Genomic DNA, 14,470 nt, shown 5'->3' with positions numbered 1-14,470 from the left:
GAGAGCCTCATTAAGTAGCTGAGGCTGGCTTTGAACCTGTGCGATCCTCCTGCCTCAGCCTCCCAAGCCTGGGGATTACAAATGTGCGCCATCACGCCCAGCCTGGATGTTCTTAAAGAAGAGAAATCTTTGATTCTGATGTGGTCGGATTAATAATTTTTTTGTCTTCTAATTTGTACTTCTTGAGTTTTGCTTTTTTCATTCTGTTACAGCCCTATCATTCATCTTTAGTTCTTTTTTTTCTTGTAGTATGGGGGATTGAACCGAGGGGTCCTCTGCCTCTGAGCTATACTTGTATTTATTTTGAAACAGGGTGTTGCTAGGTTGCTGAGAGTGTTGCTCAGTCTCTGAGGTTGTCTCTGAACCTGTGATCCTACCATTTCAGCTTCCCAAGTCCTGATTGGGGGTGCATGTGTCACCAGGCTCCCTTGGTCTTTCACTCTTTAATGTCTTTGAAGTTTGCCTTTGTATGTCAGCTAGTTCAAGAGTATATGCTTTCTGTTGGGCACGGTGGCCCATGCCTGTAATCCCAGTATTTGACAGGCTGGGACAGGAAGATTGCAGGTTTGTGGCCAGCCTCAGCTACTTAGAGGCCCTTTGCAACTTAGTGAGACCCTGTTTCAAAGAATAAAAAATGGCTGGGTGTGGTGGCGCATGCTTGTAATTCCCACGCTTGGGAGGCAGAGACAGGAGAATCACACAGGTTCGAAGCCAGCCGCGCGTGCTGGCTTAGGAGACCCTGTTTCCAAATAAAAAAATGTAAAAATAGGTCTGGGAGTATAGCCCGGAGGTAGAAGGGCTTCCAGGAACCCCAGTACCACCAAAAAAAAAAAAAAAAAAAAAAAAAAAATGGAGCTAGGGGTGTAGCTTAGAGATAGAATGCCACTGAGTTCAATACCCCATACTGAAAAAAAAAGTAAAAATTTTCTTTACTTGCCTTCTTTTCTTTCTCCTAAATTCTAAATTCTACCCTAAAGATGCCTTAGTTAATAGTTTAGAGTGTATTTTCCAGATTTTTTTCTGTGCATTTTAAAATATATGTCTATAGAGCCAGTTGTAGTGGTGCATGCTTGTAATCCTGATACTTGGGAAGCTGAGGCAGGAGGATCGCAGGTTCGAAGCCAGCCTTGACAACTTAGCGAGGCCCTCTGCAATCTAGTGAGACCCTGTTTTTAAGTAAGAAATAAAATTGGACTGGGGGTTTAGCTCAGAGATAGAATGCCTCTGGGTTCAATCCCCAGTGCCACACCAAAAAAAAAAAAAGAAATCTATATACAGAACACAGATATAACATTAAATGAAGCCACATAATTTGCCTGTTGATGTATACCAAAGGAGGTCTGGAGGGAGCTTCAGCAAGCTTTTAGGAGTACAGTGGCAGCACTTCTTTTGGGGAGTATTGCAGATTGAACCTAGGGACGTTCTACCTCTGACCTAAACCCCCAACTCTATTTTTTTTTTTAAATTTTAAAACAGGGTCTTACTAGGTTGCTAAGCGTATCACTAAGTTGCTAAGACTGACCTCAAAAGCACAATTCTTCTGTCTCAACCTCTCAAAGGGGATTATAGGCATGCACCACCACACCACCAAAGAAGGTAGCAAGCTACACCGGCACTGATAATGAAACCAGACCTAACAGCCCTGTCTTTACCTTAGTTATTGTGTAGTTCTCTGACTTCTGGTCCTTAGTTATCTTTAAGATTTTCTTGTTGTAACTACTTAGTACACTGACAAATTCTGATCTAGGTCACATTTACTATCCCGATGTCTTTCTTCCATACCCTGTAGACATTCTCTTCTGTAATGAGGAAACTTCTCTGTATTTTTAAATTTTATCTTATTTTTTTATGGGTCTGGGGCATTCAACCTTCAAGCTACACCCCCTGCCCTATTTTTTATTCTTTATTTTGAAACAGAGTCTCACTGAGTTGCAAAGGGTCTCACTAAGTAGCTGAGGGTGTATGAGAACCGAGATCCTCCTGTCATAGCCTCCCGAATGCTGGGATTACAAGTGTGCACCACCACGCCCGGCTAACTCCTCTGTATTAACAACTTGTCTTAGAATGTTTACCTTCTTCCCTTGTCTGAGACTGGGCAGTTTGCTGAGGATAACACCTTCCTCACAGCCATCTTCAGTGGTGTGGCATTTTTTTTCTGTCTTTTATAATCGATATGGTGCAACACCAGGAAATGGGTGGGTGTTGTTTTTACTTTCAGTTGCCTCATCCAGACCATTAATATTTCGTTCTTTGCCATCTAAATTCTTGAGGTTTATTTTTATGTTTCCCAGTGATGTAATCACCCTTTCATTTATTGACAGTTGGAGTTCTTAGCTGATAACCTTCCTCTTAAGTGGCACATGCCTGTAATCTCAGTACTTGGGAGACAGAGACAGGAGGACTGTAGGTTCAAGGATAGCTTTAGCAAGTAATGAATATTCCATCAACCTAGTAAGACCCTGTTTCAAAATAAAAGTAAAATAGGACTTGGAAGTAGAATGCCTCTGGGTTCAATCCCCAGTACCATAAAAAGCAAAAACAAAACAAAAGCAAACAAACAAAACTCTTGATGATTTTACTAGGCTTATTTTGTGGTTTGTAACCACTGCGTTGGGGTTTGTAGGTTATAGTCAGAAACAGTTACTCTCTCCCCTCCTTGCCAGTTCATATCCCTTAAAGGACCTTTATAGGTTCAAAGTCCCATGTATTTTATTTTAATTTTTAACCTATGCAGAGCTAATTAAGTGTAGTCTTCTTAGAAGACTTAAGTTTTTGGTTCTTGATACATATGTAAATAAATATATTTCAAGATGTGTTGTGGTTTAAGCAACAATATGGATGGTAATAGTACTGATAATCATGGCTATTTTTATAAATGCTTACTAGTTCAAAGCTTACTATTCATAAGGTGCTCTCGGTCCATAATGCTAATAATCCTGGCTGTAATAACCCTGTTTCACATGCTTCACAGTATTGATTTTTCATGAAAATCCTGAAATAGGTAGAATAGATAGTATAACAAATGAGACTAAGGTTAAGTGATTTGTTAAAAATTGCATAGGTAATAAATAAACAGTAGAGCCAGACTTGAACTTAAGTTAGTTTCTTTCTTTCTTTCTTTCTTTCTTTCTTTCTTTCTTTCTTTCTTTCTTTCTTGGCACTGGGAATTGAACCCAACGGCATTCTACCTACCTCCAAGCTACACCCCCCGCCCTGTTTTTTATTCTTTATTTTGAAACCGGATCTCATTAGGTTGCAGAGGGCCTCACTAAGTAGCTGAGGTTGTCCTTGAACCTGGATCCTATGGTCTCACCCTCCAAAATGCTGGGATTACAAGCATGTGCCACCACACTCAGCTTCTTATTTTCTTTTTTGTTTGTTTTTTTGTAGTACCTGGGATGGAACCCAGGAGCATTCTACCTCTAAGCTATACCCTCAGCCCTATTTTTTATTTTGAAACAGGGTCTCACTGAGTTGCAAAGGGCCTCACTAAGCAGCTGAGGCTGTCTGTGAGCCACAATCCTCCTGTCTCAGCCTCCCGCCCGGCTGGCTCCTTATTCTTTATTTTGAAACAGGATCTCATTGGGTTTCAGAGGGCCTCACCAAGTAGCTGTGGCTGTAAGCGAACCTTGATCTTCCTGTCTCAGCCTTCCAAATGCTGGGATTACAAGTGTATGCTACCACATCCACCTGTTGTTACTTTAAAAGTCTTTATAAGAGCGCTATAATGAGAGACTAATGTGTTTCTGGACATCAGTGGTTATTAACCTGGGTGATTTTGTCCCCTAGGGGATATTTGCCAGTGTTCGAGGACATTTTTGGCTGAGGGGAGGATTCTTTTTTTTAATTTTTTAATTTTTAATTTAAAAGTTAAAAAATTTATTGGTGCATTATATTCATACATCATATTGGGGTAAAAAAACTTGTGTGTACATACATGAACACATCACTGATTTAACCCCTACCCAATTCCCACCCCATTCCCTCTCCATCCCTCCCTCCCTTGCTTGGCTTAGTGGTTGACTTCCATATTTTAAAGTACATTGTGTGTTTTAGAGATTTTCCTTCTTCCCCCCTCCTTTCTCCTCGTTTAGGTTGTCATGTTTGCTCCTCTGTAGGATTTCCTTTTTCATCTAGAGTTCCTCCTACGATCCATTTCTCCTTAGCTTTCACATATTAGGGAAAGCATCTGATTTCATATTTTTTGTGACTGACTAATCTTGCTTAGCATGATGTCTTCCAGTTCCATCCATTTCCCTGAAAATGATGTAATTGAGTTTTTTTTTTTTAATGGCTGAGTAAAATTCCATTGTGTACATATCCCACAGTTTTGTAATCCATTCATCTGTTGATGGACATCTTGGCTGGTTCCATAGTTTGGCTATGGTGAATTGTGCAGCTATGACCATAGATACACATGCATTAGTCTGGTAGTTTGGTTTCCTTTCTTTTGGGTAGATACCCAGAAGTGGTATTGCTGGATCAAATGTTAGATTTGTTCCCATTCTTCTGAGTTTTCTCCATACTGTTTCTGAGGGGGGGATTCTAATTGCACCCAGGAGATAGAGACTAGGGGGGGTGTTAAGAGCAAGGGCTCAGTGGTAGTACACTCTAGCATGTGTGAGATCCTGGGTTCAATACCCAGCACTAATGCTTAACAGTGAGACCATCAAAAAGGGTATATTTCACACGCCTGAAATATATTATTTTTTTTTCTCATTAGGTTGTTTCCCTGGGGGTGTACATTGGGTTTCAGTTGGAAAACAAGACAAATCTGGGCTCCTGATGAAACTACAGAATCTTTGCTCACGGTTGGATCAGGATGAGAGCTTCTCTCAGAGGCTTCCACTTAACATTGAGGAGGCTAAAGACCGTCTTCGCATTCTGATGCTACGCAAATACCCAAGGTACAGATGGTCAGATTTAGTAGATGTATGAGGCTTAATTATGGACATCTTGAGGACATTCATGATCTTTTCTTGATGTTCTGTAGAGGGGCTAAGAAAGATCATTGTTTCCCTCCTGTTCTCTCTTTTGTATTAAAAAAAAAAAATCCAGGCATGGTGGTGCATGCTTGTAATCCAAGTGTTTGGGAGGCTAATACAAGAGGATCGTGGTTTGTGGACAGCCTCAGCTACTTAGTGAGGCCCTTTGCAACTCAGTGAGACCCTGTTTCAAAATAAAGAAGAAAAAATAGGGCTCGGGGTATCGCTTGGAGGTAGGAACCTCCCCACATCCCTGGGTTCCCATCCCCAATACTGCAAAAAAAAAAAAAAAAAAAAAAAAATCCTGGGCATGGTAGTACTTGCCTATCATCCCAGTATTTAAGATGTTGAGACAGGACGATTGTGGGTTTGAAGGCAGCCTCTGCAACTTGGCAAGACTCTCTCTCTTTTTTTTTTTTTTTGCGGGTCTGGGGATGGAACCCAGGGGCATTTGACCTCCGAGCTATACCCCCTACCCTGTTTTTTTATTCTTTATTTTGAGACAGGGTCTCACTGAGTTGCGAAGGGCCTCACTAAGTAGTTGAGGCTGTCTGTGAACTGCGATCCTCCTGTCTCAGCCTCCCGAATGCTGGGATTACAAGCATGCGCTGCCACCATGCCACCACGCCCGGTGGCAAGACTCTCTTTCAAAAAAAGAAAAGAGGCCGGGTGTGGTGGCGCACGCTTGTAATCCCCGTGCTTGGGAGGCAGAGACAGGAGGATTGCGCAGGTTCGAAGCTATCTGCGCGCGCTGCCTTAGGTGACCCTGTTTCCAAATAAAAAAATGTAAAAATAGGTCTGGGAGTGTAGCCCAGAGGTAGAAGGGCTTCCAGGAACCCCAGTACCACCAAAAAAAAAAAAAAGAAAAGAGTTGGGGTGTAGGTCAGAGTGGGGTATAGGTCAGAGATAAAATGCCCTTGGGTTCAATCTCTAGTACCAAGAGAAAAAACAAAAGCCCAGAAGAATATGTTCTTATCCATAACTCTGCGAAGGAACTGACGAGTAGCTTGCCCTGAGCAGCTAAGCTCACTGAGATCCCAGAAATAGCCGGGTAGATCAGCCCCTCAAAACCACAGAAAGGCATCCCTGTAAGCCCTCATCTGGGGCACTGGTATGTCCTGTCCCCCATGTGGCCATCAGACACTGACAGGAGTCCTGTTCCTGGTCATTCTGAGCCTTGCTTACCAGTGACCTCTGGAGCAGTTGCACCCCTGTGTGGCCCTTGGAAACTAAAGGGTGCCTGCCTCTATTGCTATCTCAACTGTGTTTTGCCTGAATGGGCTTCTCACAATGGTCTATCCCAATGTGACCTTTGGAAACTGATGAGTACCTCACACTCACACCTGGGCTTGCCATCCCCAGAGCTGCGGGCGAGTCTACTTCACCTGCGCATCCCAGCTTTGAACAGCTGGTAGAGCAGTTGCTCAAAACCTTGCAGCTTAGGTCACTGAGATTCTCACTGCCGTCACTTACATGGATAATAGCTGCAGAAGCCACATAGACATTATAGTATTGTGTCCACATGGAGCCAGAGTCAACATAGCCTACCCCAAAAGAAACTGCCAGGAGAAAGTTTTTTACTCTGAAAACCACTACAGGCAACTGATCCACCAGAAGTATAATTATTAACATAAGTGTCAGGATATGTTGCCTAGGCTGGTCTTGAACTTAAGAGCTCAAGGGATTCCTGTTTCAGCCTCCTGAGCAGCTGGGAGCATAGGCATATACCACCACACTTGGCTAAGGCAGGTAAGTCTTCGGAAACAACTCAGAGTTCAGTAAAGGGTGATGTCACACACCTGTAATCCCAGTACTTGGAAGTCTGAGACAGGTGAATCACAGTTTGAGGACATCCTCAACAATGTTGCAAAACTCTCAGCAACCTAGTGAGACCTTGTTTCAAAATTAGAAATAAAATAGGGCTGAGGTGTAGTTTTGAGGTAGAATGCCTTTGGGCTCCTCTCCACTACCATCCTCTCTCTCCCCTCCCAAATAGAGTTCTAATAAATAGCCAAATAGTGCAACTCAAGAAACTAAAAAAGCAAGAAGAAATCAAACCCCAAATTAGTAGAAGGAAAGAAAAATAGCAAAGAGAAGAGCAGAAATAACTGAAATAGAGGTTAAAATACAAAGGACCAATAAAATGAAGAGTTTTTTTTTTTTTTTTTTAAAGATAAAATTGAGCCGGGCATGGTGGCTCACACTTGTAATCCCAGCATTCAGGAGGCTGAGACGGGAGGATCGCGGTTCATGGACAGCCTCAGCTACTTAGTGAGGCCCTTTGCAATTCAGTGAGACCCAGTTTCAAAATAAAGAATAAAAAATAGGGCTGGGGGTGTAGCTCGGAGGCAGAATGCCTCTGAGTTCCATCCCCAGTACTGCAAAAAAGAAAAAAAATTGACAGATCTTTAGCTAAACCAAGAAAAAAGAGAAGACCCACATAAATAAAATCGAGGATGAAAAAGAGACATTACAGCTGATACCATGAAATTACAAAGGATCACCAGGAGCTATCATGAGAAACAACTATATGCCCACAAATTAGAAAATCTAGAAGAAGTGAATAAATTTCTGAACACATATAACCTACCAAAAATCGAAACATGAGGACATAGAAAACTGAACAGATCAATAATGAGTAACGAGATAAATTTGTATTAAAAAGTTTTCCAACAAGAAGAGCCCAGGACCAGATGGTTTCACTGCTGGATATTACTAAATATTTAAAGAAGATCTGACACCGATTCTCAAGCTGAAGAATTTAAAGGGAGAGAACCTTTTCTAACTTCTCTTTCAATGAAACTAGAATTACTCTTTTCCAAAACAAAAACCACTACAGATCAGTATCCTTGATGAGCATAGATGCAGAAATGCTTAACAAAATACTATCAAACCAAATCCAATAGCACATCAAAGATAGTACACGGTGATCAAGTATGATTCCTCCTAGTGATGCAAAGATGATTCAACATATGTGCATCAGTAAATGTAATATATTGTTGGTAATGTCCAGCACACCTGAGAGGAAAAGAATGCCCCAGATATGCATGCAGATTGAAAGGGGCAGGCCAGGGACCTAACTTTTAGTTGAAGACCCCACTGGACACTTGTCCACCACTTTTATTGTCATTCTAACAGGGGAGGTTGAGGTTTGGATGCTGCTGCATAGGTGCTCTGGGAGGCAATGTTTAACTAGTAAACGTGCAGGGAGACCTAGAGGTGATGGCTAATGGGTAAACTGCAGAGAGTCCTTGAGGTAACAATGGCTAACTGGATAAACTCCAGAACAACTGCAGACAGTCCTTGAGGTAACAGCAAAACAACAGCTGAGGGTGTGCAGAAGATCCCTGAGACAGTGTTTAACAAAGGGAGTTGTTGGCAAGAAACACAGAAACGTTTACCTTGGAGGAACAGGCTGCTTTCAGTGAGTTCAACAGTCTGGTCGTAGCTTTCCATGATCCTTGGATCTTTCCAAGGCAAATGTTAACCTGCCTATGGCAGCTGCTTCTCCACAATACAGAGCATCAACAACGAAGGACAAAAGGTATATGATCCTTTCAATGAATGCTTAATCTTTTTTTTTTTTTTTTTTTTTTTTTTGGTGGTACTGGAGGTGGAACCCAGAGGCTTTCTACCTCTGGGCTATATTCCCAGACCTATTTTTTAAATATGTTATTTGGAATCAGGGTCTCACTAAGTTGCTGAGAGCCTCAATAAGTAGCTGAGGCTGGCTTTGAACCTGTGCGATCCTCCTGTCTCAGCCTCCCAAGCATGGGGATTACAAGCATGCGCCACCACGCCTGGCAAGCATTAGTTAAGACTCAACATTCTTTTATTATAAAAGCTTAAAAAAATTAAGTTTAGAAAAAACATACATCAATACAATACACCCTGTATATGACGGACTAACAGTTAACATCATACTGAATGGGGAAAAACTGAAATTGTTGCCTCTAAGATCAGGAACACAGAGGTAGACTGCCCCTGGATTCTATCTCAAGAGGCACAAAACAAAACAAAATGGATCAAAGAGCTGGGCATGGTGGCAGACAGTGCAATCTTAGTACTTGGGAGGTGGAAGCAGGAGGGTTGTATTTTGAAATCAGCTTCAGCAACTTAATGAGACCCTATTTCAAAATAAAAAAATAGGAGCCGGGCATGGTGGTGCACGCTTGTAATCCCAGCATTCGGGAGGCTGAGACCAGAGGATCGCGGTTCGCGGACAGCCTCAGCTACTCAGTGAGGCCCTCTCCAACTCATTGAGACCCGGTTTCAAAATAAAGAATAAAAAATAGGGCAGGAGGTGTAGCTCGGAGGTCGAATGTCCCTGGGTTCCACTCCCAGACCCGCAAAAAAATAAAAAAATAGGGCTGGGATGTAGCTCAGATAGAATGTCCCTAGTAAACACGCGCACACACACACACACACACACACACACACACACACCCGACACTCATGATAATACTAAAAGAAAATCTAGGTAAAATGCTTTAGAACATTGGTTTGCATAGTAATAAGTTTTATTTGGATATGACCCCAAAGGAACAGGTAACAAAAGCAAAGAAGCAAAAAGTGTGATGGCACACGTCTGTAATCCCTGTACTTGAGAGGCTAAGACAGGAGGATCACAGGTTCAAGGACTGCCTCAGCAAGTAGTGAGACTCTTAAGAACCTAGTGAGACCTCGTTTCCACATAAGAAATATGATAGGGCTGGGGGTGAGGCGGGAAGGAGAATGCCTCTGGGTTTAATCCTCAGTATCCCCCCCCCACACACGTGGTGGAATTTTTTTTTTTTTAAGAAAGCTTAAAATGTCATCATAATGAATTGTGATTTATTCTTTATTTTCAAAAATGTAGGTCTCTGTTAATCTTGGATGATGTTTGGGATTCTTGGGTGTTAAAAGCCTTTGACAATCAGTGTCAGATTCTTCTTACAACCAGAGACAAGAGTGTTACAGATTCAGTAATGGGTAAGGATCATTAGTTTACTTTTAATATATTTATTGATAAAGTTCCTAAATTAAAGGTATTATTTAATTAAATTACATGTATATATATGGCATATCCAGTTACTTACCGTATCTTGTAATTTTGTTACAGGTCCTAAATATGTGGTCCCTGTGGAAAGTGGCCTGGGAAAGGAAAAAGGACTTGAAATTTTATCCCTTTTTGTTAATATGAAGAAAGCAGATTTGCCAGAACAAGCTCATAGTATTATAAAAGAATGCAAAGGTATGTTAATTATTTTGTGTATGAAGGAGGCTATTAGGGACACTGACTGCCCTTCTGTAAATTAAGCTAATTGTAATTTAGTACATGAACATCCCAAAACTTTTCTAGGCTATTTAGTATTTTGAGTTCTTCTCTGATACCTTAAAATGAATGCATGTTATGGTATTCCTTAATACAGTGTCTAATATGTTTAAATATTTCATACACTTATTGTTAGAGGCTGCATTAGTAAGAAGGGTGAAATGAAGATATGACCTCTGCTGTCAATCAGTGAGAAATATAGTGAGTCAGATTAAAAAATTGATTGGAATTTTGTAAAAATAAATGTTGTAATTTGATAAGTAAAAGCATATGTCTTTTTAATTTTTATTTTTTAGTAGTGAAGTCAATTTTTTTTGCTTGTTCTGTGTATATGGAAGGAAAAACAAAATCCAGACCCAGACTCAGGTTTTTCTGAGTTTATACTCTTGACAAAACATTTGATCACTTCTGATAGCAGATGTGTCGGGGTCTTCTCCACACACCATGCAAGCATTTCTGCAGTGTTCACTGGCTGGGTGTGCCCTGATTTCATTCAATTCTGACACTATCTACTAGGAGACAGTGTCAGATCACACAGTTGAGGCCTCAGTCCCCAAGCCTGCCTCTCTCTCACCACTCCAGCTGCCACGTGTGAGCCCCAGCTCGCTGTACCCCGGTTTCTGACTCAGCAGCTTGAAATCAAGGTTCGCATCACCTGCGTCTCAGGTGCAGTTAATTTGCCTGAGCAGTTCACAGGACTCAGGGAAACATAATTTATTAAAAGGATATTATAAAGGATGCAAATGAAGAGACAGGTATTGGGCAGGTTTGAGAAGTGGTGCACTATTGTTAAATATGCTATGATGAATATCCTCAAATGGAATCTTATTTCTAATGATTTCCTTAGAACATATACCTAAAAGTAAACCCAGTAGTAGAAAATATCCTTAAGAATTTGGGTAACATGTAGTAGAAATTGTTTTTTTTTTCAGTACTGGGGATTGAACCCAGAAGCATTCTACCTCTGAGCTATACCCCCAGCCCTTTTTCTTGAAATAGGGTCTCACTAAGTTGCGAAGGGCCTCACAAGTTGCTGAGGCTGGCCGTGAACCTGCTATCCTCCTCTCTTAGCTTCTCAAGTACTAGGGTTGCAAGTGTGCGTCTCCATGCCTGGCAGAAATTGTATCTTAAAATTATGTCTTAGTGGTGATTTTTAAAGGTAAGATTGTATTAACACATTACTTTTTTTAGGTTCTCCTCTTGTAGTGTCTTTAATTGGTGCACTTCTACGTGATTTTCCTAACCGCTGGGAATACTACCTCAGGCAGCTGCAGAATAAGCAGTTTAAGAGGATAAGGAAATCTTCATCATACGATTATGAGGCTCTGGATGAAGCCATGTCTATAAGTGTTGAAATGCTCAGAGAAGACATCAAAGATTATTACACAGATCTTTCTATCCTTCAGAAGGATGTTAAGGTGCCTACAAAGGTAACCAGCAATCCTCAGCATTGATTATTTGTAGCATTTGATTTTTGATATAATCCTGAGGACATTGTTGCTGTTGAGATAGGAGATAGGACCCATGGGACTGAGGTGGTGGGTGGAGGGTAGAGAAGTCTCTCTGCTCTTAGTCTCTGTCAAGGGCTCTCTGTTGAGTGTGTCTCTCAGTAGTTGGGCTTCTTATTAAATCGATGCATTCTTATTCAGGGCTTTAATATGATTCTTTTTGTGTTAACATTATGTCTGTAGTCCTGTTCGTTGTACTTCTGTGGCACATTAATGCTTAAAATGATTCCTAGGTGTTATGTATTCTCTGGGACATGGAAACTGAAGAAGTTGAAGACATACTGCAAGAGTTTGTTAATAAGTCCCTCTTATTCTGTGATCGGAATGGAAAATCATTTCGTTATTATTTACATGACCTTCAAGTAGATTTTCTTACAGAGAAGAATCGCAGCCAGCTTCAGGTACTTACATCTTTAAACCGTTTTAACTTTTTATTTTGAAATAACTTTTGGCTTATAGAATAGTTACAAAATAGTAAATTTTAATGCATAAACTTTTCACTGACTTCCCCTAATGTCAGCATCTTATATAACTATAATGGAATTATCAAAGTTAGGAAACCATTGATAATGTATTATTAACTAGCCCCTATACTACCTGAGTTTTGCTACCCTCCGCACTGATGCCCTCTCTGTGGTCCAGAGCCAGTGCAGGATCCCACATTGTAGGTGATTGTCTCGTTTCCCTAGTTGTCATTTCTTCTAGTCTCCTCAGATCTGAAAATTGCTTAGCCTTTGTCTTTCATGGTCTCACTGCTTTCAAAGAGTACTGACCAGTTATTTTGTACAGTGTCCCCTAATCTGGTTTTGGCTGATGTTCTCTCCTGACAAGATTATAAATATTTGACAAGAATACCACAGAAATGATACTATATCCTCAGTGAATCATATCGGGGAGTATGTGGTATTGATGTGACTTATGGATAATGTTGATGTTGATAATTTGGTTAAAGTGGTATCTACCTGATGTTTCCCCGCTACGGTTACTATTTTTCTTTTGTGATTTGTAAATAGTCTTGTGGGGAGATTACATTTGTAATAGAATTGGAAGCTTGAGTTTCTGTGGTGCTGAGGTTATAAAATTGTTTCTCTCCTCTGAAGTGTATAATTTGGGTTTCAGGATCTACATAAGAAGATGATCACTCAATTTCAGAGGTATCACCAGCTGCATACTCTTTCTCCAGATCAGGAGGACTGCATGTATTGGTACAATTTTCTGGCTTATCACATGGCCAGTGCCAATATGCACAAAGTAAGATGATTCATTTGAAAATTCTTTTGCCTCACTTTCCTTGTTCCATATATGACACAAATTTCTTTCCTTCCTTTTTTCAACCCAAGGGCGTTCTGCCTCCAAGCTGTACACCCAATCTTATTTCACTTTTTATTTTGAGACAGGGTATTGCTAAGTTGCTTAGGCTAACCTTGAAACTACCAGCCTGGGCAATTTATCAAGACCCGGTCTCAAAATAAAATTATAGATGGGCGTGGTGGTGCATGCTTGTAATCCCCGCGCTTGGGAGGCAGAGACAGGATGATCGGCGCAGGTTTGAAGCTAGCCTTGCTGGCTTAAGAGACCCTGTTTCTAAATAAAAATATAAAACAGGTCTGGGATTGTGTAGCCCAGTTGTAGAAGGGTTCCATCTCAGTACTACCAAAAAATAAAAAAATAAAAAATAAATAAATAAAATTATAAATAGCCTGGATGTGCAAGGTCCTGGGTTCAATCCTTAGTACTGGGAGGGGGAGAGAGAGAAAAAAAGGAGGGTAGGAGTGTATTCATTTAGTGGAATATTTACTGAGTGCTTATTATACACAGGTATTGTTCTTCACTATGAGAATATGGTATTGAATAGGCACCAAGTCTTTGTAGTTACTGAGTTTATACTTTGGGGAATGACAGACAATAAATATATTTTTATTTATCTATTTTTGTGGTATTGGGGATTGAACCCAGGGGACGTTCTACCTCTGAGCTATATCCCAGCCCTCTAAAAAAATATTTTTTTGTTTGGAAACAGGGTCTCATTAGGTTTTTAAAAGCCTCCCTACGTTACTGAGGCTGACTTCAAGCCTGTGATCCTCCTGTGTCAGCCTCCTCAGTACTGGGATTATGGGCATATACCAGCACACCAGGCTAATAAACAAGTTTATAATATATCAGAGAAGAAAGTGATGATAGAAGGTAGAATCGTCACGATTCCTGATGGGTTTGATGTGTATTATGACAGAAAATAATCAAAGATGACTTGTGCAGTGGAAAGAATGGAGTTGCTCTGAACTGGAATGGGTGGATCTGAGGAAGAACAAGGTTTTTTTTTTTTTGCCCTTCAGGGAAAGAGGAAGTTTAAGAACTATGCTTAGTTATCTCTTGGTTAAAAAATGGTATATCGTTGAAGCCTGTTTTTTTTCTTCCTAACAAAATATATTTACACTAATAATCTAAATCAGAATGATGGTATGGTTTTTATTTTATTTTATTTTTGCAGGACTGGGGATTGAGTCCATGGGTGTTCTGCCTCTGAGCTATAACCCCAGCCCTATTTTTTATTCTTTATTGTGAAACAGGGTCTCACTAAGTTGCAGAGGGCCTCACTAAGTAGCTGAGGCTGGGCTGTCCTTGATCCTGTAATCCTCCTGTCTCAGCCTTCCAAGTACTGGGAT

The 14,470-nt window shown here is 40.7% G+C and overlaps 1 protein-coding gene across 4 annotated transcripts in view; it reads left to right on the top strand.

Moving 5' to 3' along the window:
• APAF1 (apoptotic peptidase activating factor 1) overlaps positions 1-14,470 on the top strand; it is a gene marked incomplete at both ends in the record, with an annotated part of 85,372 nt that overhangs the window by 4,263 nt on the left and 66,639 nt on the right. For all 4 annotated transcript variants that reach the window (XM_080706354.1, XM_080706352.1, XM_080706353.1 and 1 more), the window contains 6 exons: positions 4,724-4,907; positions 9,844-9,956; positions 10,087-10,218; positions 11,491-11,729; positions 12,041-12,208; positions 12,927-13,058. In XM_080706354.1, the coding sequence (XP_080562480.1) occupies positions 4,724-4,907; positions 9,844-9,956; positions 10,087-10,218; positions 11,491-11,729; positions 12,041-12,208; positions 12,927-13,058 (968 nt within the window). The remainder of the gene's footprint in view (positions 1-4,723; positions 4,908-9,843; positions 9,957-10,086; positions 10,219-11,490; positions 11,730-12,040; positions 12,209-12,926; positions 13,059-14,470) is intronic.

This window comes from Muscardinus avellanarius, assembly GCF_963383645.1.
Source record: "Muscardinus avellanarius genome assembly, chromosome: 11".
Classification (NCBI taxonomy): Eukaryota; Metazoa; Chordata; class Mammalia; order Rodentia; family Gliridae; genus Muscardinus; species Muscardinus avellanarius.
Note: the sequence above shows the minus strand (reverse complement) of the source record. Positions and strands in the feature narration are given on the sequence as shown.